At 45.2% G+C, this 25433-nt stretch overlaps 1 protein-coding gene across 10 annotated transcripts in view; it reads left to right on the top strand.

Moving 5' to 3' along the window:
- Window positions 1–25433, top strand: part of RBFOX1 (RNA binding fox-1 homolog 1) — a 1537420-nt gene that overhangs the window by 1180194 nt on the left and 331793 nt on the right. For 2 of the 10 annotated variants that reach the window (XM_003790852.2, XM_012805712.1), the window contains exon 1: window positions 16339–16680. The exons of 4 other annotated variants lie outside the window; for them this stretch is intronic. In XM_003790852.2, the coding sequence (XP_003790900.1) occupies window positions 16594–16680 (87 nt within the window). In that variant the 5' untranslated portion in view covers window positions 16339–16593. Of the gene's footprint in view, window positions 1–16338; window positions 16681–25433 lie in introns of those variants that run through there. 4 more of the 10 variants (XM_012805711.1, XM_012805715.1, XM_012805710.1 and 1 more) reach the window with 3 other exon arrangements.

The following is a 25433-nucleotide window of genomic DNA, read 5'->3' on the forward strand; positions in this document are numbered from 1 at the left end:
TTGTGATGGTATTGTGATGGTGGTGGTGATGGTATTGTGATGGTGGTGGTATTGTGATGGTATTGTGATGATGGTGGTGATGGTATTGTGATGATGGTGGTGATGATATTGTGATGGTGGTGGTGATGGTATTGTGATGGTGGTGGTATTGTGATGGTATTGTGATGGTGGTGGTGATGGTATTGTGATGGTGGTGGTGATGGTATTGTGATGGTGGTGGTATTGTGATGGTATTGTGATGGTGGTGGTGATGGTATTGTGATGATGGTGGTGATGGTATTGTGATGGTGGTGGTGATGATATTGTGGTGGTGATGGTATTGTGGTGGTGATGGTATTGTGATGGTGATGATATTATGATGGTGGTGGTGATGGTATTGTGATGGTGATGGTATTATGATGGTGGTGGTGATGGTATTGTGATGGTGGTGGTGATGATATTGTGATGGTGGTGGTGATGGTATTATGATAGTGATGGTATTATGATGGTGATGGTATTGTGATGGTGATGGTATTATGATGGTGGTGGTATTATGATGATGGTAGTGATGGTATTATGATGGTGGTGGTATTATGATGGTGGTGGTATTGTGATGGTGGTGGTATTATGATGATGGTAGTGATGGTATTATGATGGTGATGGTATTATGATGATGGTAGTGATGGTATTATGATGGTGGTGGTATTATGATGGTGGTGGTATTGTGATGGTGGTGGTGATGGTATTATGATGGTGATGGTGATGGTATTGTGATGGTGGTGGTGATGATATTGTGATGGTGGTGGTGATGGTATTGTGATGGTGATGGTATTTTGATGGTGGTAGTGATGGTATTATGATGGTGGTGGTATTGTGATGGCGATGATACTGTGATGGTGGTGGTGATGATATTGTGATGGTGGTGGTGATGGTATTGTGATGGTGGTGGTGATGGTATTGTGATGGTGGTGATATTGTGATGGTGATGGTATTGTGATGGTGGTAGTGATGGTATTGTGATGGTGGTGGTGATGATATTGTGATGGTGGTGGTATTGTGATGATGGTGGTGATGGTATTGTGATGGTGGTGGTGATAATATTGTGATGGTGGTAGTGATGGTATTGTGATGGTGATGGTGCTGATATTATGATAATGGTGGTGATGGCAGTGGTAATGCTGGTGGTAATGGTGATGACAGTGTTGGTAGTGGTGGGGAGGCTGGTGATGGTACTGCAATGTGGTGAAATTTGGTGATGACAGTGATGCTTATTAGAATGAAGCATGAGAGAATAGTTTGACCTGTAAGCACCTGGGTTCAGGTTTGGTTCAAGCCTACCCCTTCCTATCTGTACATATGCCTTTGAGCAAATTACTTAACTTTTCTCTGTTTTAACTTTTTCATCTACAAAATGGGAGTGATGCTATTCACTGTCAGTCAGTATGAGGATGATTAAATGAAATGCATATTTTTAAAAAATCAAAACAGTCTCATAATAAACAAACTCGAACAGACATAGAGAATGTTTGTTAAACAAAGTACTGGCACACAGTACAGCTTTAAAAAAAAAGATCCCCAGTGGCTTCTGCTCTGCTGCTTTATTCTGGATTTTGCTTTTCATAGCAGGCAGGAAAGGCCACCAGGAGACTTCCCCACCCCCCTCTCTCCTTGTGTTCTCCACAGAACAGGTGTGTGGTGAGCCAGAGTTCTGGCAGAGTGCAACATGAAAAAGACTCCCAGTAATTATAAAAATAACAACGAGGGCTGCTTTGCGAGGTAGGCAGATGAGCACACCACTAGCCAGAATGATAAATAGTGCCTGCAAATGTTAGTCCCAGTGGGAGTGTGGGAACATATGGGGATAAACCACACGAAAAGTTGGGCATCGTTGGTAAGTTTGAGGTGGTTAAGGCAGCCCACTCCAGCGCCAAGTTTTTTTTTTTTTCTTTCTTTTTTTATCCTAATTTTAAATCCTTCAGTTCCTTTTTATCCCTTTGTTCTATTTTGGTTCTAAAAGGAGCGTTCATCTTTGAGGCCAGCCACAGAGTCTCCAAGGAAGTAAGATCTGTGTGGTCACCCTAAACAAATGGTCACCCCAGAATCTGAGAGTTTCCACACTGAGCTCTATTCAGTATCGGGGGTGGTGCACATGACACGGTAAATTTTTTATGGGATGCTGACATGTTGATTTCAGACCTGTGATGGGCGGGCATGCAGAAAGATTACAACCTAACCAGCCCAGGACATTTACAAACATTTGTAGACGAGGAAAACAACTGTCTCTCTGCCAAGTATTATTACAAAAGAAGACGTGGCCTGTGGCAGGTTGATTTGGGGTCAGTGTTTGTGTGTCTGAGTTTGAATCTCGTTTGGAGATTGTACAGTCTGTTTGGCATGGCTCTGCAGAAGTGCGATTTCTCGGGAAGGGTATTTTGGAATTCTTTGTCACCACCCACAAAGCTTTCCCTGAGTCTCAGAAGAGCTTTCAGCATTGAGGCAAGATTTAGAATGTGGGCACCTGAGGGTTGGTGCCAGCTCCTTAGTAGATTTCCAGGGTTTTTACTTAACAAATGCATCAACATCCTCGGTCATGTAAAACTGGCAGAAGCAAGGAGATAGATTTGGAATCAGGCAGCTGTGGCTTTGGCCACCAGCCCTCCCACTCAAGTAGCCCTGAATGGTGTCAACTCCTCTGTGTCCTCAGCTGAAGAATGGGTACATCATGAAGGCCATTACCATAGAATTGTTAAAAGATCGTAGGATCGAATGTCTTTCAAGTGCTAAGAATTATATTTGGCACATAGCAGGTAAAAAAAAAATAAACAAGATGTCTTCTAGGACTTTTATGTGTGTGTGTATTTTCTGTGCTTGCAACTAATTTTATATTAGTCCAGCATCTATTAGTTTTAAGGAACAGAAACCCGATTCAAATGAACTTACGCAAATGTGGAGATTTACTGAAACTGGGATAGCTGAGAGTCAACTAGCGGTAAGTGGTTGACTTTACACGTTCAGCATTCTAGTTGAGATATGAACAGACAGGGTCATACTAAGTTATAAATACCATGACCAGAATTCAAACACTTAAAAATAGACATAAGCCCAGGGAATATTTTAAGTGCGTTGTTATATTATTGATTTTATAACATTATTATAATACTATGTCATAACCACTTTATTATACTATTATATAATTTAGCCACTTTGTGAGGAGAGTGTTATTTCTCCCAATTTATAAGAGAATTAATAGAGATTTAGAAATGTTAAGTAATCTGCCCAAGGTAACATAGCCAGGAAATTTCAAAGCCAGAATTTGAACCCAAACTTGGTATGCCTCCAATACCGGAATTTTTAGCCAGTATGATACATTGCTGTTGTAATAAAACTAAGTGTGTTTTTTATGCAGACCAGAGAAATATATTTTTTTAAAAAACACGTTTCTTTCTAGGGAGGTAACAAAGCAGGTGATTATGAGTCTGACTCAGGACCTAGAATTTACCATTCACAGGCCGGTCCCTTAATCTCTCTCCGCTTCACCCTCCCTGTCAGTGACAGAGTGATAGTAACAGGACTTACCTTGTAGGGTAGTTGCAAAGATTAAATGAGTTAATATACAAGGGGGTTAGAAAGTGTCTGGCAAATGATAAAGGGTACATAGGATTTGTTTAAAAATAGATGGTAAAGTAAGAGTCAGAAAGGAAATGAGGTCACTCAGGGTAGTTCCTCTTTTGATGTCCCAGAAGGACACTGCTAATCTGGGAAGTTAAATCCCACCTGTCAGAGGCTCTCCGTTGCCACCAGCTGCCTGGCCATGACATCGTGGGGAAACCATCTTGCAGCAGTCAGCCCCTTGGCTAATCCTCTTGGATGAGAAGTTCAGCTGTGCCATTTGGCACCTCTTGTCTCTGGGGCCCTGGTTTCTCTGTCTTGACTTTAAGTCTGGACCACGTAGTTTCTGGAAATGTAGGTTTATTCTCCGTTTCTTTTCCCCTCTTGACGCTCTGTTTGGTGGATACCCTAGGATGACTAATACCCACTCATTCCTTTAATATTGTTTATTTCCTGGCCTGCAGCTAGAGATGAAAGCTTCAGCAGAGAGAAGCCATATTCTATTCTAAGAAGATTCCTTGCTGTTAGACAAGAAGGGTAAAAATGTGTTTTTGGGCTTCTTAACGACTGACTTGTTTGTAAGTCTGGGATGCCTCAGTACCTCCCCAAGCTGTTTGACCTTCTTGCCACCTTGGAAACCTGCCCTACCCTCTCCCACCCCCACCAAGAGCTCTCTGACCTCTAAGTACATATCCTCAAAGTCACAGTGCTGGTAAACATGTCACCGTAATTTCACATGAGAACAACCATCTGCGCTGTTAATATGAGCCCATCTTAAGGGATCCTGACTTTACAGATGCCCGTCCTTTATAAAAAGCACAGCACATACTGGCTACCTCCTTCAAAATCTGATAGTCATTCAAAGGCCTCTTCAGAGTCCACGGATGAATTTCACAGGAGCCGTCAGCTCCCTGCAAGGATTTGGAAAATTTCCTGACACGTGTGCAGTTTTTTGGAATGAGAAAATGTCCCAGAGAGGTGCATGCATCAAAAATAAGAAAGAAGAACCACTACTTAACCTCCCAAAGAGCCACGAATGGAGGACAAAGCCACAGAGAATCCAGCCCTGGAGGGCAGAGGGGACTTCAGCACCAGGAAGGACAGTCGGAAGACTAATCTGTCTCCAGCCTTCTAACGGCTCCCCCTCCACCTTCTCCTCCTCTCCCAGGAGTTTCCCTGGTGATTAGCCCGTCTCCACCTGCCTGCAGCATCCTGAGGACTCGAGGTGGTTCAGGTCAGCTCTTGTCCGTCTTTGAAGCCTTCTCCTGCTCTGTGGACTGTCTTTGACTGTCTCCTGCTTTGCCTCGAACGGCTGCTTAAGTGGTTGAGATTAGGTGATGGGCGGAGAAGAAAGAAGCTAAAGAGGGCACTCAAGCTTGAGTTAGAAAGACCAGGCCAGCACTTCTCAGAGTCACCTGCTAACAAAGGGCTTCTCGGAGTAGCCACCCAAAGGGGGTTCTGCAGCCTGCCCAGTTCAAGGTGCAGCTCGGCCAGGGAACAGCTGCTGCTGCCTCGCCCCCCCCCCAAACTTCCCCTCTCGTGTCTCTGTTCTGTATCAAATGTTACGGACCCCACTTGGTAGGGCTTTAGAGAGAATAAACCAAGGTAACACAGAACACAATGGGATTACTATAGGGGCTCTCTCAGGAAGCACTGAATAAACGGAAGTGCCCGTGAATGAACGATTAGCCCATCTCCACCAATGGAAGAATGTGCCAGTGGTGATGAAGATGAAGAAGTAACCGGAAGGAAAGAAGAAGGAGCCGAGTGAAGAGCCTCCCGCACACAGGGCTTAACACATAATACTCTCCAGCAGGATAGCGGGCGGATGGAGAGATGGGTGGGGTGTTGGTTACCAAATCAGTTTCGCAAAATCTGGATCAAACAAAATCCAGTAGTTCCCCCCCCCCCGGATTTCTCAGGTGTTTTTATATGGGAATAGTCATCGTGAATTCTCTAGGTGGGAAGGGGCAGAGAAGGAGAGAGAAGAGGAGGAGATGTGGAGGGAAAGCTGAATTTCCCCAACTTTTCCCAACCTGGGCTCCTTTTTACAGTGAAGCATCTAATGAGGCCTCTGTCATGCAGAGGAAGCTTTGGGAGATGCCTGCGCAGGCTCATAATTTCCAAAGAGAAAATGACGCGGTGGAGCTCAGGTGGTTCAGCCGATTCAGCAGCTGCATGGGGCTTGGACAAAGACGTGTGGTTATCAGTCCCGGAGACTTGTGCTATTTGCAGTGGTTTCTGTGCCCAGCTCTGACGGGGGCCTGCAGCACAGAAGGAGGAAGGCGTCAGGAGGACGACAAAGAGAAGTCTAGGGGCGCAGCTGCTCTCCCCCCATCCCCATCCTCAGGGAGTATTTGTTTGCCTCAAGCAAGGTCAACAAATTCTCAAACCCAGTTGCCATTCATCCCCAGACAGGTCAGAGGTTGGTTCCTGAAGCATTGTTGATCTCAGCAGAGATGATGTGCAGGGTTGATATTCTTAGATTTGCTCATTCAGCCAGTCAGTCTGGCTTTCAGAGGAGAATCAGGTCAAGAAGCGCTTAATGAACCAAGAGGAGCGTGGCGCTGCCTGCACCACTGGGGGCTCGAATGCCTAATGACAATCAGGAGCCTCCTCACTCCCCAGACCTGCTGGAATTCAGTTGCTGAGCATCTTGACAACCATTTGGGGAGGTGGGGGCAATGTGACCGAGGGTCCCAGATTCTTTGGGTTCCTTTGCATTCAAAGGCACCATCTTCATCATCCCCATAAACCATCAGCTGAGCTTGAAATTCTAAGGTTTTGGTTTCAAAAAATATATTCAAAACATATCCTTTGCTACTTCCTGTGTCTTAATTTTTTGTTTGGGTCATGGAAGAAGGAGATAAGCCCTTAGGTAAGAAGGCCCTTCACAAGTTGCATTTGGAAGCACTATTTTATTTAACAAGCTCGTGGGTGAAGGGGGAGAAGAGTTTTGGTGTCCCTGGCTTGATGCTCCAACCAGCTGCTGCTGATTCTGTTATCACTATGACAACTATCAGTTCCAGCTTACTAAGTGTCTGCTATGAACCAATGTCTTGGCTATGTGCTGCAGGATAGTGTACTATTTAGATATCTAGACCACTTTATGACTTACGATTACTAATTGCATTCTATTTTACAGAAAATAAAGACACAGAGAGGTTGTTAATGTGCATGGCAACCCACAGCGAATAACTGGCAGAAACTGGGCTTTCAATGTGGGTGGTGTCACTCAGGGTGAGCTCTGCTCTGTTAAGCTATGGAGCTTCACATAAGGGAGTCCAGCACAGTAAGGAGAAGTACCGGTAGTGAGAGAATAGTAGGAAGAACTTATGCTTAATAATTACTTACCATTCTTGTTAAGTCTTTTCCAGGTACCAACTCATTTCCATGGGTTAATGAAACCAGTCCATCAGAGGGATTAGGGATGCACCTTCTCTTCTCTTTATGGGATTAACCCCCAATTGATTGGTCCTCCAATGAGCATTCTAATGGGAGTGGGGTTGTAACTTGGAGAAGAGCTGCCTAATGGCCCTCATGTATCCTACCCACACTATATGAGGTCCAATGATTCAGTTCACAAACTTGCCACTGCACACTTAACATTGGAAGCACCGTACAAACAACTTCTCACACTCAGCATAGCAGACCAAGTAAACATCAATAGAGAAAAAAAAAACTTACCTGAAAATCTTGGCCAACAACACATGGCTCTTGCATCACGACAGTGCGCCAGCTCACACAGCACTGTCTATGAGGAAGGTTTTAGCCAATAAACAGATAACTGTATTGGAACACCATCCCTACTCAATTAATATGGCCCCCAGTGACTTTTTTCTTTGCCTGAACATAAAGGAAATATTGAAAGGAAGATATTTCGATGAAATTCAAGACATCAAGGATAATACGATGATAGCTTTGATGGCCATTCCAAAAACAGAATTTTAAAATTGCTTTGAACGGTGGGCTAGGCACTGGCATTGGCACATAGCTTCCTAAGGGGAGTCTTTTGAAGGTGCCATAGTGATATTAAGCAATGAGGTCAATAGTACTTTGTCTAGAACGAGTTCACAAATTTAGGCGTCAGACCTTGTGTGACTATATGGAAGCATTTCCCACAGAAGATCTTCCCTTCTCAGTAATGAGTTTGATGCTCTGTGACTTGGGTGCTGTGAGAGCCCTCTTGGGGCGAGCCTCCCCTTTTCTGGGAATTCACCTGCAGCCCTGGGCATTCAGGATTGAACATCCCATGGAGCATCTGAGGGAGCTGGGTGCTGGGGAGAGCACCTCTGAGAATACACCTGCGCTGGGTGGCGTGTGCCTGCGTAGTGTCTGGTGGTGAGCAGCAGTCCTCACTTTGGGTTCCAGCCACTCCCCTGGTCTGGTCTTCCCTCACCATCTATCAGGTCTCAGGGGAGTGTAGGGAAACCTGCCTCTTGGTAACTGACAAGGTGCATGCTGTAACCGCAGGCAAGTCATTTCACCTCCCTGAGCCTCCACCTCGTCTGACACATGAAAGATAATTCGCCGGTTCTTCTTGAAGATCTACTCCGTGCTCAGTCTTGTGACAATGACAAGAGAACAGGGTGCCTGAGGATGTCCAATAGAAACATACCTGCAGGGACACACCAGCTACGTCTTTGTGAACTTGGGTGTATCCCTGCTGGTATTTCAGAATCTCAGCCAAATAGATCGTGAGTGCTGGGGGAAGGTCAGGAGGCTTCCGGGGGACCTGGCCCGTGACTGCTGGTTTTGGTCATGGGGCGCAGTCCCAAGGCAGGTAGAAGCAGGAACACTCCAACAGAGACACAGATGGGGTCTAGATGAGACAAAGCTGGCGTAAGAAGCAGAGAGAGAGAAAAAGCAGTTGTGCACAGGCACATTGTAAAGAATGAAATAAAAATAAACGAGTCCTTATTGAACACCTTCCAGTGCCAGGAACGCCCACAGGCAGCAGGTCTTTTCACTGCCGAGCACACCTGTGAGAGGTGCAGGTGTTGTCCCATTTTACCCCTGTCGAGGCCAGGGCTCCGGGCTGAAAATACCATCCTGGATCAGATGCTTAAAAAAGGATGACGGAGTTTTCTTTTATGTGAGTATTAGATTGTCTACTGGCTCCATATTAGTATTGGGGGGCAGGTGAACAAGGGAGGGGAGTGACGAGAGGGAGGGAGGTGGTTGTGACCCACCTAATGGGCACAGTGTTAGGGTGTGTGGCTCACTTCAGGGTGGGACACGCTATAAGAGGGACTCCACCTCATGAGTGCAAACATCATAACCTATGTCTTTGTACCATAAAATTAACCTGAAATTAAAAAAAAAAAAAAGATGGCCAAGCCAAGCTTCAAGCCCATACTCTTTGATTTTCAATTCATGCTTTCTCTGTGCCTTAATGCCCCCAGGGCACTGGAGATGACCTGGGAGATGCAGACAGGTGTCTCAAGTACCTGGGGGCCCCTGGCAGCCTGTTCCTGTTGCTCACAGTTTATCAGTCATTTCAGGAAGGCGTTTTGGAAAACTTCACTTGCCTAGTCACCATTTTAACCATTCAGTGAACAGGGCTTGCTTCTGTATCTGAGCCAGTGTGCCTTCCATGAAGGCATCAACTCACTTAGAGTCATGCAGTGTGAGCCGTCCTTAAGTAAATGCTGAAATGACTCCACCACAACGGTGATGATGCAGTTAGTTCTGCCTGGGGTAGTGAGGAAGGCTTTGCAAAAAACGTGGCATTGGACTTAGACTAGCAAGGATGAGCAGGAAGGAAGGAGGGAGAAAGGAAGGAAAGGAGGAAGGGAGGGAGGAAAAAAGGAAGGGAGGGACAGAGGGAGGAAGGGGATTTCTGCGGAGCAGGCGAGTTTGAATGCAAACTCGAATTCTCAGAAGGGTTTGGTGAAGGCAACTCGCCAGTGTGGTTCAAACAAATGAGTGTTTTGTATAAAGAAGGAGACTCTGTATTGGAAAGTGAATCTAGACAGGTAAAATGAGAAATAGTGACGAAGGCCTTGGATACTGTAGAAAATCCTATGTTATGCAACTTGACCTGGAAACAGGATGGTGTGAGCAAGTAAATAATCTGCACAAATATGTACTTTTTAGATAAACTTTGTCAACATACAAAAAAACAGGAAATTTAACTACATTAAACTTATTCAACAATAGGATCAGAGAAACACCCTGGTTTACGCCTCTTGTCTTATTTTAATGTTCAACAAACGGCAACTGACAGCCAATTAGGAAGCAGGCAGGGAATGGGGGAGAGGGTCCCCCAGAAGGCTGAAGTTTAGGAGGGAACTCCCTCACAGATGTGAGTGGGAGGGAGGATGGCCCAACACGAGGAGACCTTCCAGTCTTTCCAGAGACCCTGTAAAGGCTCGGCGCCTGTAGCTCAGTGAGTAGGGTGCCGGCCACAGACACAGAAGCTGGTGGGTTCAAGCCCGGGCTGGGCCCGCCAAACAACAATGACAACTGCAACCAAAAAATAGCCAGGCATTGAGGCAGGCGCCTGTAGTCCCTTCTACTTGGGAGACCAAGGCAAGGGTATCACTTAAGCCCAAGATCTGGAGGTTGCTATGAGCTGTGATGCTATGGCACTCTAAAGAGGGTGACATAGTGAGACTCTGTCTCAAAAAAAAAAAAAAAAGACCTTGTAAATGTAAAGCCATGTGATGACATTAGTTCTTTAATTAGTCTGTGCAGACTCAGTAACAATCATTATCCTCATTTCCTTCTACAGACTGGGTGTGGTTGCGAAAGCTGCAGTCAGCTCTGTTGGCCAATAGATTCCATGGGGCAGGAGCTGGGGTTTTTTGTTTTTTCTTTTTAACAATGTGCTGTTTTTATATACAATTTGAAATGTTTTCATCAAACTAGTTAACATAGCCTTCATGGCATTTTCTTAGTTATTGTGTTAAGACATTTATAGTCTACATTTAGTAAGTTTCACATGTACCCTTGTAAGATGCACCGTAGGTGTGGTCCCACCAATCACCCTCCCTCCACTCAACCTCCCCCCCCCTTTCATATGAAAGCTATAAATTAGTTTCATGGTAGGGCTGATTACATTGGATACTTTCTCTTCCATTCTTGAGACACTTTCCTAAGAATAATATGTTCAAGCTCCATCCATGTAAACATGAAGGAGGTAAAGTCTCCATCTTTCTTTAAGGCTGCATAATATTTCATGGTGTACCATATACCACAATTTATTGATCCATTTGTGGGTTGATGGGCACTTGGGCTTCTTCCATGACTTAGCAATTATGAATTGGGCTGCAATAAACATTCTAGTACAAATATCTTTGTTATAGTATGATTTTTGGTCATCTGGATATACATCTAGTAGAGGAATTGTAGGATCAAATGGCAGGTCTATCTTTAGTTCTCTAAGTGTTCTCCAAACATCTTTCCAGAAGGAACACATTCCCACCAGCAGTGTAGAAGTGTTCCCCTTTCTCTACATCCACGCCAGCATCTCTGGTTTTGGGATTTTGTGATGTGGGCTAATCTTACTGGAGTTAGATGATATCTCAAAGCAGTTTTGATTTGCATTTCTCTGATGATTAAGGATGATGAGCATTTTCTCTGGATGCCGTCCCTCTCCCTCCCTGAAGCCAGAACTACAGTTTCTCTCTCACCTTGATATCAAAACTGCTCAGGATAACTGGCAGTGGGCAGGACCACCCTCTTAATATCTTAACCCTGTTAAGACCTCCACTACCTGAAACCTGGAGCCAAGACATGTTAATGTAGGGACGGGAAAGAGGAGTTAGTTACAACTAAGGAGGGAATGTTGTCATGGCAGGTGGAAAAAGATGGGAGAAATATTTGGCAGGAAAGAATGACATTGAACTATCAGAGGCTCAGGAAAAAAAAAAAAGCCCTTGCTGAAAATCCCTGATATAGGGAAGAGGAACAGGCGTGGCATGAAGGACATGGTATGAAAGACAAGGAGTAAGTGAGAACTCAGGAAGGAACAACAATGGCGGGTGCATTTGCCATTGTCTCAAGTCTGACTTTTTGGATAAAGTATATGCTCTTGTCTGGGTGCGATGGCTCACACCTATAATCCCAGCACTCCGGGTGGCTGAGGTGGGTGGATTGTTTGAGTGCACAATTTCGAGACCAGCCTGAGCAAGTGTGAGACCCTGTCTCTAAAAACCAGCCTGGCGTTGTGGCAGGCACCTGTAATCCCAGCTAATCATGAGGCCGAGGCAAGAGGATAGCCCGAGCCTGAGAATTTGAAGTTATTGTGAGCTATGATGACACCACAGCACTCTACCCAGGGTGACAGAGTAAGACTCTGTCTCGAAAAAAAAAAAAAAAAACAAAACTGTGGCTTGGTGTCTGCAGCTCAGCAGCTAGGCCACCGGTCACGTACACCAGACCTGGCGCGTTCGAAACCAGCCCGGGCCTGCCAAACAACAATGACAACTACAACCAAAAAATAGCCGGGCGCTGTGGTGGGCACCTGTGATCCCAGCTACTTGGGAGGCTGAGGCAAGAGAATGGCTTAAGCCCAAGAGTTGGAGGTTGCTGTGGGCTATAACACCACAATACTCTACCAAGGACGACATAGTGAAACTCTATCTCAAAAAAAAAAAAAAAAAAAAAAATTGTATCTCTTTGTGTACCTATCCATGGTCTAGATCAGGAGTCAGAAACCAGTGTCTGTGAGCCACGTCTGGACCATTGCCTGTTTCTGTATGTGACCCCTCCAGCTCACAATGGTTTTTACACTTAGAGAAGATTTTAAAAGATTAAAAAAAGAAGAAAAATATTTCATGATCTGTAAAAGTCATAGGAAAATCAGGTTTCAGTGTCCCTTAATGAAGCACTCCTGGAACACAGACATAAGTTCTGCAACACCTGAAATATGGTTTTCATCTGACAATTTACAGAAAAGTGTTTACTGTCCTCTGCTCATGATGGCCAGAGCAGGCGACAGTGTTTTGGAGGTCTGCCTCTATTTCCTATTAGATCAGCCTCCCCTGTACGTTCACCTTGTTGTTTTGTCCCACATTTTTATTATTTTAAGCTCCTGCCACATGAGTGTCACCCCACACACCAAATATGGGGTACCCCCACCAGTCACCATGAACCATGGGCGGTGGCCACTGGGGGATGAAGAGACACAGAATGTGGTGCCACCTTCTCGTGGAGGATCCAAGAGGGAACAGTCGCATCCCGGTCACACTGTTTCCCATGTTGGGAAAAGAGGCCTCATGTAGGGATCCTTATTTACCCATCTGCTTTGTTATTGGTGGTGGCCTTGGGGCAAGGAGGCATTCCCCACAATTTCAATCCTGCAAGTACTACATTCATACAGGAGGATAATATATCAATATGAAATCAGCTTCAGAGAAAATGTGAATCCCGATGGGTGAGACTGCAGTGGTTAGGGACAGCCCTTATTTTCACAGAAGGGACAGGAGATACTACTCTGGAACAACAAGAGATTTTGTATCACAGAGTTCTTTTTTTGGAGACAGTCTCACTGTGGTGCCCTGGGTAGAGTGCTGAGGCATCACAGCTCACAGCAACCTCAAACTCTTGGGCTTAAGTGATTCTCTTGCCTCAACCTCCCAAGTAGCTGGGACTACAGGTGCCTGCCACAATGCCTGGCTATTTTTTTGTTGCAGTTGTCATTGTTATTCAGCAGGCCAGGGCTGGTTTTGAACCTGCCAGCCCCAGTGTATATAGCTGGTGCCTTCACCACGAGCTACAGGTGCTGAACCTATCACGGAGTTCTTAAAAAGAAAAAACCCTCAGTTATAACTGTGTCTTCCTATCTTGGGACATAATACATTCATATTTCTCATTTCTACCTGACCCCAATCAGTAGATTCTTGAATAAAAAACAGTGTATACGTGAATACACCGTCATGCATTACTTAACGACAGAGACAGATTCTGAGAGATGTGTTTGATGATTTCATTGTTGTGGAACCATTGCAGAGCGTACCCAAACCGAGATGCCACCACCTCGTATATACTGAGTCTATGTGGTGTGGACTTTTGCTCCTAGACTACAAATCTGCACAGCCTGTCTCTGTGCTGATTCCTGAAGGCAATTGCAGCATAAATTACATGCACATATTTGTGCATGGAAACATCTGTGCAGAGAAAAGGTACAGTAAAAATATGGCATCATAATCTTATGAGGCCACCATCACGGACATATATGTGTGTATATATATGAAATACATGTAATATAATTTTGTATACATATAAAATATGCTATATTTCATATATATGTGTATGTACAGATATGTATATAGAAATATATATATATATAACCTCCATCATTACCCTAAATGCCATTATCTACACGGTCATCCTGGGAGTCTATGGAAGACTGGTTGCCAGATCTCCTTCAGGTACTGAAATCCACAGATGCCCAGTTCCTGATGTGAAATGGCAGATCCATTAGCCTCCTCTTGTATATGTTTAAAATCCTCTCTACATGACTTATAAAACGGAATTCAGTGTACATGCTATGTCAGTCATTTTTATACTATATCATTTAAGGAATAAGGACAAGAAAAAACAGTCAGTCATGTTCACTACAGACGTAATTTTCCTCCCAGATGTCTGAGATCAACTGGTGGTTGAGTTTCCTAATGTGGAACCCACAGGGATGTGGAGCACTGGCCTTCTGTATAGCGACCCCCCTTGTCCCTGTAGCCACAGTTTCCAGCCCCTCCCCGCACAGGTGCGCTTTCTGGGCCCTCTGGGTGAAGAGCAAGTGAGTGTGGTTACCTGTTCAGTATATAGGAATCAAAGAGTCTCTGTGTGTAAAGTTTCTGGCCTAAGGGACTGAATAAGTTTCCCACTCCCTGGCCCAGTGGCCTTTCCACTTTATAACACTGAAGAGACCTACTTCGGGCTGGCACAGGCCTTACCCACATACCTACAAGCTCGCTCCTCCCACGATTGCTAAAGGAAAGCGGGTGAGAGAAACGCCCACCTCACGGTGCAACGCTCTGTCCTCCTCGGGAGCGTCTCAGAAATGTGGTGTTGAAAGTCATAGTCAAAAGCTAAAGTTAGAAACGGTATCAGAGTGTTGAGCAAGAGGGGTCAGCCTGCAGCTGTTACGGCGCTTTCTGAATTGTACAACATGGCCACTTTGATGCATGAGAATCAATTACAGAGAAACCTTGTCAAGATGGCCAAAATGCAGCCTTAAATAATTGAATTCTCTGCCAAATCCTGTCCACTGTCGTTATCTAGAAATGTAATTATTGCAGCTAAATCAAGCAACTAAAATTAGTGTAGTGTAAAAACACCTTGGCTATCTAAAAGTGGAAGAATTGACATTTGGATTTAGAAAAAGCCAATCATCGACTATGTTTGGCAAGTGTTTGAAGCTCTCCCGCTTCCGACAAAACCTCTATCCCCTGTCCTGTGCAGAGGGAGAGGTGGAGTGAGGTGGTGGTGGTGGTTGGGGGGTTGGTTTGCTAAGGTGATTTCCAGTTATCTCTGGGCCATGGGCACTATGTAAGTGGGTACGTGGGTCCAGTTCATCAGAATTTCATTTTCCTGCTTTCAAAATTGTGGAACTCTAAACCACTGACATGCTTTCCTGGTATGAAGAATAGAAAAATGGCAATTTGAATGTTATCTGAGCCTTCAATCTGAAATCAGAGACAGCTCTATACCAACCATCAGGTAAGGAACAAGAAAGACGTGATGAGAATGGCTAACAGCCTCCTGTATTGTACACATTGTGATGTGGTGCCGGATCCTCAACTGCCGTACAGCCTTACTAGGTAGGGAGCATTATCAGCTCAGTTGTCCAAATGAGAGAGTGGGGTTCAGAGAGGCTAAGTAACTTGCTCAAGGTCACACAGCAAGTAAATGGGCCATCAGTATCATTCCAATTCGTGTAATTCCATAGGAGTTTATCTGCTAACATATAACATATCTCAAATGGTCTTTTGGGTATTTTTAAACACTAGAAAGATTTCAAGTACCTATTTAAATGTATCTCTCATTCACACATGTGGTGCACATCAGATATGCCTTTAAGCTCTAGGGACAGGGAGAAGTCTCTTATCACCTCTGAATGCTCAAAATAAAGAAGGTCTTTAAAATATAAAGGGGGAGGCATACAAAGTTCTATTACAGAATAAAATACAGTAATGAATACAGTGTCATGGCTGGGAATCCGGCCCTGGAGTGTGCCTGATAGCTCGGCACGGCCTCCTAAAAGCTGCATGACCACGAGGAAACCCCTTAATGAGCATGAACCCCGTTTTCCACTGGCTAAGTGGGACTGAGAATAGTTGCGAGAGTGAAATTATGTAACACATGTAAATAATTTAACCCAGTCTCTGCGCAGAGCACACGCTCTGCAAATATTAGCTGGGAGCATCATTGTATTATTTACAAGTTGCCCCCTTTAAAATTGGAATCAGCGCAAGAGGCAGAGAGAGAAACGGGCTGAACATCTTCTTGGCTCTTTTTAGATCATCGGTGCCAAAGGGTGCCCACCTTCGTCTGCTCAGCTAGGCTTTGCCGTGGAGCTGATAATCGTATTAGTTTACATCTCTCAGTTTTTCCATCTAAAAATCACACGTAGACCCTGTCCTTTGCCTTCTGGGCCCAACTCGTTGGGATGAGCCGGTATCAGATAGCCGGTTCCGTGTGCCGCGCGATGTCTGTCTGTTTGTCTGTCTCTCCCGCTGAGGACTAAGTTAATGAAGAGTATTTGGTTAGTCATGTTAGGCAAGCTGTTCCCAAAATAGCACCTTCCATTTTGGTAGCTTCAACTTTGCAGCTGCTCTGTCTCTCCGTCGTCTGGGAAGAAAACTTTCGCATTAAGAGTTGCTGACGCGGATTTTCTTTCTTTCTTCTCCGCGTTGATGGGCGCTTGGCTCCTGACAGAAGCGATTTGGCTCCCAGCTTTGTAGTTCGGAAGAAGTTGGGTCTATAGATTTTTTCCCCCCCTAACTCTCCATTGATGTGTTGAGCTTCAGAGGGAACAATACCTCCACTTAAAGCATGTTGGCGTCGCAAGGAGTCCTCCTGCATCCCTATGGAGTGCCTATGATTGTCCCGGCCGCCCCCTACTTCCCTGGACTGATTCAGGTAATTCAAGGCCTCTGCCAGCAAGCGACTTAACTTCAGAGTGCTCAGAGTAATAATTGGAATTTTTATGGTTGAGAAAGCAAACACTTTTAATACAGGAAAAAGCCCTCGCGTAGTCAGTGAGGAGACAGTGGGAAATCAAAAAGATGGATCACCCTAATCTGGCTATCGACATCTCTCATGGCTGAATAAATGGTGTAGTTGAGCTATATTTGCTTGTATTGATCTGGCCGCTGTTTAACATTCATGCCTGTGCTTCAGGAGGTTGACCACGGGGCAGAGGGTTTGCTCTCCTTCCCGGCTTTCTGAGGGACTCAGTCTCCCAGCGCCGATCACGAGGCCAAGTAACTTATCATGAGGTGACTCGGTTAAAAGCTTTAACCCAGGAAGTGGAAGGAGCGTGAATTGTGCATTAATCCATGTGGCACCTCCGCACGGATGGTCTATTTTCAGAGGAGGCGCTCCCCACCTGAATTTGAGTGGTGGCACTGAGGCAGGAAGGAACGCCCTGTTGATGGTTAATTTATGAAGTTCAGAGATTATTCCAGGAATCCCTTGCCAGCTGTTCACATCTTAATGATGGCAAGGAAGTAGGAGACGGAGATGTACATTGGTTTTGCTTTTTAAGGGTATTCGTTTTGTGTATAGTAGATTGTCTACCAGTAAGAAGAACGGGGCCTTTTTCTTTTTTTTTTTTTTTTCCCCTTATCCTGACTTTGTCTTTGTCAGAATATGTTGGCTCCTGCAGATACAGAGGGTGCCAAAAAAAATATATACACTTTAAGAAAGAAAAAAACAATCATGTCAGCATCATAATACTCGAGTCAGAATTGACTTCTGCAATTACAAGAGGTGCTCAAATATGACTTGTATTCATTTGTTGTTATCGGTATATATTGAGTATTACAACTTTAATACAGGTGTTTTTTTCCCTTTCTTCAAATGGACATGCATATTTTGACCCGCTCTACAGATCTGAGGTTCTTTGTGGAAAGCTAACATCTCCCAGTGACGGAGCCTGCACCATAGGAAACCAAGGTGGCTTCTGGCGATGTCACTTGTTTCTTGAGAATGACCATCCCTTTGTAGTAAATTCTGTACCTCATTTCTGCAGGAAAGGAAAATTATGCATTTATCATGTCCCTTCACCTTTACTCTTGTGCCCCACCCCCCAGCTCTTCATAGTTAAAAGTTCCACAATATCCTAGTTCATTAATTAAAATTTCTGGGGAGGATTCTGGTCAAATACTTTTCGTCCCTCCTTTTCTGAATGTTACTGTTACCTTGTGTTCACTGTAACCTAAGTGCTCAGTACCATTCAGGGCCTGTCTACATAACAACACAACATCCATCCCAGATTTATGGTGGTTGCTCCATCAGGTAGCGTTTCTCAGTGTTATGTGTTATGAATAACTGGGCCACCTGGAGAATGGTCCTCAACAACGTGGACCTCGTTCCATCTTCCCTGGCACACACCATGTGGTAAAGTTGCCCCTTCTAAAGCAGGACCCGACGGCAAGTTGGAAAGTAACAGGCCTTTTGTGTCTATTGGAAACGGGGGGTGAAGGTCGACTGTTGGAGTTTTGTCAGACCCTCTGCCACCCCGTCCGATAAATAATTACAAGCAAATCGTGCCCTTCACTTCGTGCTGATTGATGCTGAAATTGCTTTTGAAAGTTCTCATAAGTTCCTGTTATAGATTAAGTGCCGGTGTAGGAAAAATAACGGCACCCACTGAAATGGGTGAATGTAATCAGGTTTAATGGACTTGAGAGCTTGTTGGGAATTAAATAACTATCGATTTGCTGGAATGTTGCTGTCATTACGAAATGCCACTCTGGACATATTACCCCAGTGATAGATGGGAAGACGCAGGGCCAGCTGAGAAATTGGGGAGGCCCTATTTCTTCCTTTTCCTGCGGAGTGTTCGAGAAACGTATCTGGTTACTTTTGGAAGGAACTAGTGATTTTACTGGTGAGCCTCAGCCAGATCATACTCTGCTTTTCCAAGCAACACTTCTCTCTGCTAACCAGGTACCTATAATTCAGGAAAACAAGTTCAGTCAGGAGCTCCTGGAGCTGCCGAGGTATACTGTCCTGCCCCCCCTCCCAGCTCCAGGGGACACAGTGAAAGGCTTTACTTCTGGTTTGCAAAGACAGCCCGTGGTATTTACCCTTTGGCATCAAGAAACTAAAATCACTCTGGTATAGTGATACAATAGTAGAGGTGTCCCAAAGGTCGCCATCCACAGCGTACATATGGAAAACAGGAAATTGTAGCTATGTGTATCTCTGTGTACAAAATATCCATTACACAATTCTGCAAAATACCTATAAAATATTTTTCTACATACCGAGATAGAAATGTAAAAATATTTATAATACAATATGAATTTGTTCATTTTTCCTGTGTATGGTGACCTTTGGGACACCCTGTCTTTGCAGAAGGAGAAATAGCAAAGTGAAAGGAGAAAAAACCATAACATACACTCACTTTGCAGCTGCTGCCAGCTGCCCCGTGTCCCAGAAAACTGAGCTTCCCTCGACCAGTCCCTTGATCTTGGGGGTTTCTTCACCACTCAAGAAGCAAGGAGTTTCCTATAGGGAATTAAGGTATCATCACCATCTTACCATGTCATCAGGAAGACACTGAAATGATCCAAACTAAAGTGTGTGTACTCCACCGTGGGGAGGAATTTCCCTGTGACTGGAGGTGTTGAAACACAACCATAGTGTCTACTTGGAGGGATCATGGTATTACACTTAGGGATGACATTTCAACATCTTTCTGCCCTCAAGAGCCAACCTACAATTTTGTGGCAGAAGAGCTTCCTTTTATTAATATTTTCAAGTACCACTTTTTTTTTTAATGCAAACCAGCAATTGCCCCATTTCAGTCTTTTCACTTAAAGAAAAAAATAAATAATTTGCTTCACCAGGTTTAGAGAGAGCTTGTATCTGATCCTGCAGATCAGACAGTGGCTGGAGATGTTTCCTAATACTTCTGGAAAGTGCCTCCTTCAGGAGCCCTTCCCTTCACCCTTCAGAAAAGTCCGAATCTTTACCAAGCTGAGTGCCCAGACCCGTTATTTTATGTCTGAGCTTGTTGAACATTTAGCCAAATAGATCATTTTTCCTTCTAACCATGTAGGGAATTACGGAATGAGTCTGGAGGGTTGAGCTAAACCCTTCGGGACTGCTCGTTTTGTGGGTCCTAAGGAGCTGTAGAGACAAGGAAAAGAGCATTATTACCAAGTACATCCCATGAACAGTGACTCCTTTCCCCTTGGATAGGTCAGAATTTTGGTGTCTGTGGCAAAGAAGAACGGATGCACATTCCTACTGAACCTCTTTACTTATTTCTAAAATCCCATTGATAGGTCGAATGATCAGTGAGTTGTCTGACCGGGCAACACAGGAGCTCATGTCAACTGCCAAAGTCAGTTTTGAGTCCAGAAGCTGCCCCAGGGACTTAGCCAGGCCTTGGAGCGTGGTAACACAGTGCTGGATGACACTCAGAACAATGGCTTTGTAACTGACTATCTGTTTGGGTCTAACAAGCCCTTGGCTCTGTGTTATGAATTTGGACCCTCACTCCTCAATCGAGGTATGTGTCTCAAAGACGTGTCCTTCAACCCCACGTGGCTAAGTCATTCTTCCTACTGAACACATCACTCCTGTCTCCTCCAGATCTTACAGATGATGGGTGAGGTTTTCCTGCAATGTAGAGGGTGTAAACAGAGCTAAATCTGTCTCACCATACATTCATTCCTTTACTTGCCTACTTATTTTATGACCAAAGCGACAGTCATAGCTACTCTCTGGTGGGTTCATAGCTTAGGGAAGAAATGGTAGATGAATCCAAAACTACTGTGCAGCCAGCAGGAGGGAATGTTAGGTAGCAGCTACTGAGTACAGCACCTGCTATGCTCGGTACTGTGCTAAGTCCTTAGGTATAGTAACTCAATGTGGCTTCCTTTCATTTTCCCTAATGACTTTGAATTGTACCGTAGGTCCATTCTCCCTTGTCTGTAATGCTCAGTTCCATAAAGCTCTGAAAATCAGTTCCTTTTGGAAGTGTGGCACTAAATCTCACTTGGGGACAAAACTTGACCTGAAAGGATTTGCAGCTATTATTGGACTATTTTTTTTTTTTAATCCCAGTTAGTGAGACTATTCATGTATTTTGCTCTGGGAATATTTGTGTGTTTGATTTCAGGGTGTTGTCATTGGCCCTGCTAAGGGTTTAACATAGTCAGTGTTCCTACTGAGATAATGTTCTGAAAAAGAAAATCCAGAATGTCTGACTTCAAACATGCAGGTAACCCCAAAGGTCTCAAGTAAGGAGTCACATTTGTGCATTGTGACTCCACTTTTTGCCTATGGAGAGCCTGAAACCGATACTTAGAGAAAGTTAACGAAGGTCACAAAGAATGAGTTGAATTTGGACCAAATCTTTTGAAGCAGAGTCTTCCCTCTTGCCACTGATCTGCTATTGAACTTGAGGTCTAGGTGCTGGGGTGCATTTGAAAACACAGAAAGACAGTAGCCAGATGCCTCTCTGAGTCAGGAAGAGGCTGCTTCAAAGGAAAGGGGAGGAACTAGAGTCCCGCTGAGGGGCCTCGGTGGGCATTCACTGGAGAGCAAAGGAGAAAGACCTTAGCAGAGCAGAGAGCTCAGGTGAACACAGCGTGTTGGCTTGAGAACTTGAGACTGGGCCTCAACTCGTTGGCATGGTGGGATTCGACAGTGTTCAAACACAGGTCTCCAAAGTGAAAAGACAGGTCGCAAGGAGCTGGGAGGAATCTCAGGAAGGAGACTCCTGAGCAGGGACTCCCCCACGCCCTGTGAGGAAATGGGCTTTGTTACTGCCCTTCTGAGCATATTAATGAGATCCCAGCAAGGGGATGTCCAGTTTCTTGGGTTCATGTACAATTGACCCTTTGTCTGCCTTCCTCTCTGAGATAGTAAACTGAGGACTGAATGTTGGTTGTCTCCCCACCCACTCAAACTTTCCTCAGCTCGTCAGTGGCGGAAAAATGCTGATGAATGCCTCTCTGAGGTGAATGGCAGCAGTACAAGCCGACCTCACACACTCAGGACGTGTGTCCTCCGAGCAGTGTGCATACACGTGTGTAGGAACCCAGGAGTTACCGCAGTGTTGATTTGAACGATGGATGGATGGAGAAATGTATAGAGAACTCCAGATAAATTTGTAGTTGAACCTGGAGGATAAACAACAGCTTGTTTTGTGTTGCGGCGGGTTGAGCCATTTTCAGACCTTGATCCTGCCGCCTGGGATGCTATCCGCATGGTTGGAGTGTCTTTTGATTGGGAAAGACTTCAGCATGCATGCCTGATATAAATGCTGGTGGCATCATTTACTTCGAGGCTGCTCCATCTTAGTCACTAACAGACTTTTCTGTACTGCCAAAGAGGCCATGTCAACAGCGGACTAAATTAAAGAGCGTGGGGGCGGGGGTGGCAAAGAGAATCTGGAGTCAAACAGGCCCAGGTTGATATATTGGCTCTGGCATTTACTAAGCCTGTGGCCTTGGGCTTGTCAATTAACCTTCCCAAGCCTCAGTTTTCTCAGTGCAAAATGAAGGCAAGAATGCTGAGCTTGCAAAGTCCTGTGAGCCGCCAATATGATTCCTCCTCTCTTTATGCAGCAGTTATTTATTGAGTGCCTACTGTGTGCCAGGCTGTGGACTGGGAGTGAACGACGGGGCAGAAGAGAAACTACATTCCTTCTAACAAGAAGCTTGCATTAGAATATATGGAAAGCTCTGACACATGTATGTAATGTATGTGTGTACAAATACATGTGTGGTCAGAAAGGTAAGTCCATGAACTCGTCCTAGAGAAAGTGCTACACACCTCATTGCTGAATAGCACTACAAATAGTCACCTTCGAAGTCTTCCCCTTGGGAAGCCGTGCCTTGACACCAGGGCCTCGTCCACCCTTCCAAGCACTTTTTTTTGGATGAGTTCTCAGACTTAATTGTCTGGCCTCGTATAAGTTCATTCTGTCTTGTTATGGAGAAAAAGAGAGGGGGAAAGCAAGGGAGAGAAAGGTGGAAGATAGGTTACCGTTAAGGACTGTTCTGTCTGTAAGTGACGAAAATCTAAACCATACTTGTTAGAGGACGGAGACAGCGTCAGGCCCAGCGTCAGGCCCAGCGTCAGGCCCAGCTGGACCGCAGGTGCTGACAACTCAGGGCTGTCTCTTTCCCATGCTGCAGAAGTCTCTACTCATCTTCACGCACAGGCACGGTGTGTCCAAATGAGGCAAAGGTGGTTCTCAGCACCCCCCTCATCTTAGAGAGTCTCTCCCCAACTGTTCCAGCAAAAGTCTCAGCCTGCAGCCTCCCTGGCACATCTAGCAGTCTGTGGCCATCTCTGAACCGATCTGTGTGCTGGCTGCCCACCTTAGAGTGGAGGTCAGAGTCAGCTTTCACTGAGCTCTGTAGACTGTGAGAGGAGGACACATCAGGGTCCTGGTGCCAAAGTAAGGTGCCAGGCAGGCATAAAGCAGGTTCTCATCATCAACAACAATAACAGTTAAAGCTGTTACCGACAGCTTTCTCCCCCAAACTCTGCACACGCTGTCCCCAGGGAAGAAAGTGGTGGGTTTGTTTCTGATCTTAATTATCCTGACCACCTGTTGCCACTGAGCTATTCACTAGGCAATTGTGCTGCCTCCCAGTTCATCTGGCGTCCCCATCCGTGAGCAGATTTACCAAAGGCAGAGATGGCCATTTCACCCAGCGTCTTCCCAAACCCACATGGATTAGAGTACACTGGGGTGCTCTCAGTCTTTTGCAGAATAGAATGCCATAGTCTGGAGAAGTCAAGGCAATCTGGCCAGGATATCCAGCAATGCATTAATTGAAGCAAGACTGTGCCTCTTAGATCCATGCAAGCGCTTCCTTTCTCTTCATATCAGCCACATGTAAATAAATATATAAAGAATAGAAAAGACAGATACTTCCAGTTACCAAGTTTGGCACAACACAGACCTTTCATCATTCCAAAGCACTTGGAGATGCTAGCGACTCACCCCATTCTGTTTTATATAAATGCACTTTTTTTAATTAAAAGATTAAAAGGACACCGTCAATCTCTTTTGCTTAATATCAGTCCTATAAAAAGGGTGTGTTGCTGCAGTAGCCATCTGTCATTTTGATCATTTTAAAGGCATGCTATATCAGCAAGGATGCTTTTTATAATACATTGGCAGGGGCGAGAGGGTTGGAAGACCTGTGGGTTTCACACTCTGCTCTTCTGCTTTGGTGTTCAGCAATCTGAGCCTCTGACAGTGAGGCAGAGCCCCCTCCCTGTCTTTTAAAGGTTGTTTTGGGTACATGCTTTTCCTGGGTGATTTATGAAGGAGATACTCACCCCTGTTTATGTTTCTCTGCTGTCTAAAGATAGAGCGATCACACGTGCTCCCCACCAGCAAAGAGCCGGCCTGTTCACTTGGTTAACTACTGAGCCTTCAGAGGGGTCCACAAACACTGAACTCAAAATCCTGAAAGTCTTTTCTTCTGGGCAGCTGAGACTAGATAGATGGTGGATTCTAGATCTTCAGATTCATAAAAGTCGGGGACAGAGTCTTTGTGAAACTCATCCACTTGCTGAAATAATTCTTTATTGATCATGAGTTCCTTATCAGTTCTTTCCGAAGGTCTGGAGACACTGAGATGACTCAGGTTTAGTTTCTGTCCTCAGAAGTCACATGGGGGCCGTGCCATTGGTGCTGGAGTCCGGGGTAAATGCTACTTCCTGAAGACGGGACTGCACTTCATCCACCTGACTGAATATGGTGTCTTGACCACTAGCTGTGGCGTGGACACTCAGGACGGCTTTATCTACAATTCCAGAAAGGTGATTTCCTATAGACAGGTTCTCCATCTTGTCCAAATGACGAGATTTCTGGCACCATCCAGGGAACAAAGGAGATTTGTTTTGTTTCTGAGCTGGGAAGTTAATAGCAAGAGCTGTACCTCTGAAGGGGTGAACAGCTCAGCCCCTGCCCTGCCATCCTGCCTTGCATCTGGCTCAAACGCTGGTGCCCAGGGGAGGAGGTGGCCCTCAGCCACCCCGTCCCCTCCACCCACTCTCCTAGGGGTGAGGAGAGTTGGGCGCCAAGGCGCGAGGATGGCTTGTGCATTTACACACTATTCTCAGCTCTTGGAAGACCCGTTCCTTCTTACTTCATGAGACAAGCACAGTTACGGGAAAAGAGAACAGGGTTTAGATCAGGTGATGTTGAGTCTGGCTGTGACTTTCTCTGTGTGACTCTGGATACGTCCTGGGCTTCTTTGAGCCTCTGCGTCCTCCTCTGTGAAATGAGTGTAGCGTCAGGCATAACGTGCACAGCAGAGCCTTCGCATCCCCGCAGCCATGTCATCCAGGCAGTGCGGCATACTGCCTGGGGCTGGGCGTCCCACTCAGACTGATCGGGGCCAGCTTCTTGGCTTCCTTGTGATATAGGGCTTCACCCCTCTGAGCTTCCGTGGTCTGAACTTGACAATGGGGCGGGGGGTCACATCCACTCCAAAAGGAAGCTTTCAGCATTGATGATCAGGACCTGCTAGCTATAGGAATTCCACTACCAATAGCCAACAAGGCTGTTGTCACTGTTCATTTGTGATTTACCGAGTTGCTTCTCTTCTATTTTTGTATATAAAGATGCTCTGGGTGGGAAGGGTGGCCATAAATGCATCTCGCTGGCTCCCACTCTTGAT

This window comes from Otolemur garnettii, unplaced genomic scaffold (assembly GCF_000181295.1).
Source record: "Otolemur garnettii isolate 467f Iridium unplaced genomic scaffold, OtoGar3 scaffold00044, whole genome shotgun sequence".
Classification (NCBI taxonomy): Eukaryota; Metazoa; Chordata; class Mammalia; order Primates; family Galagidae; genus Otolemur; species Otolemur garnettii.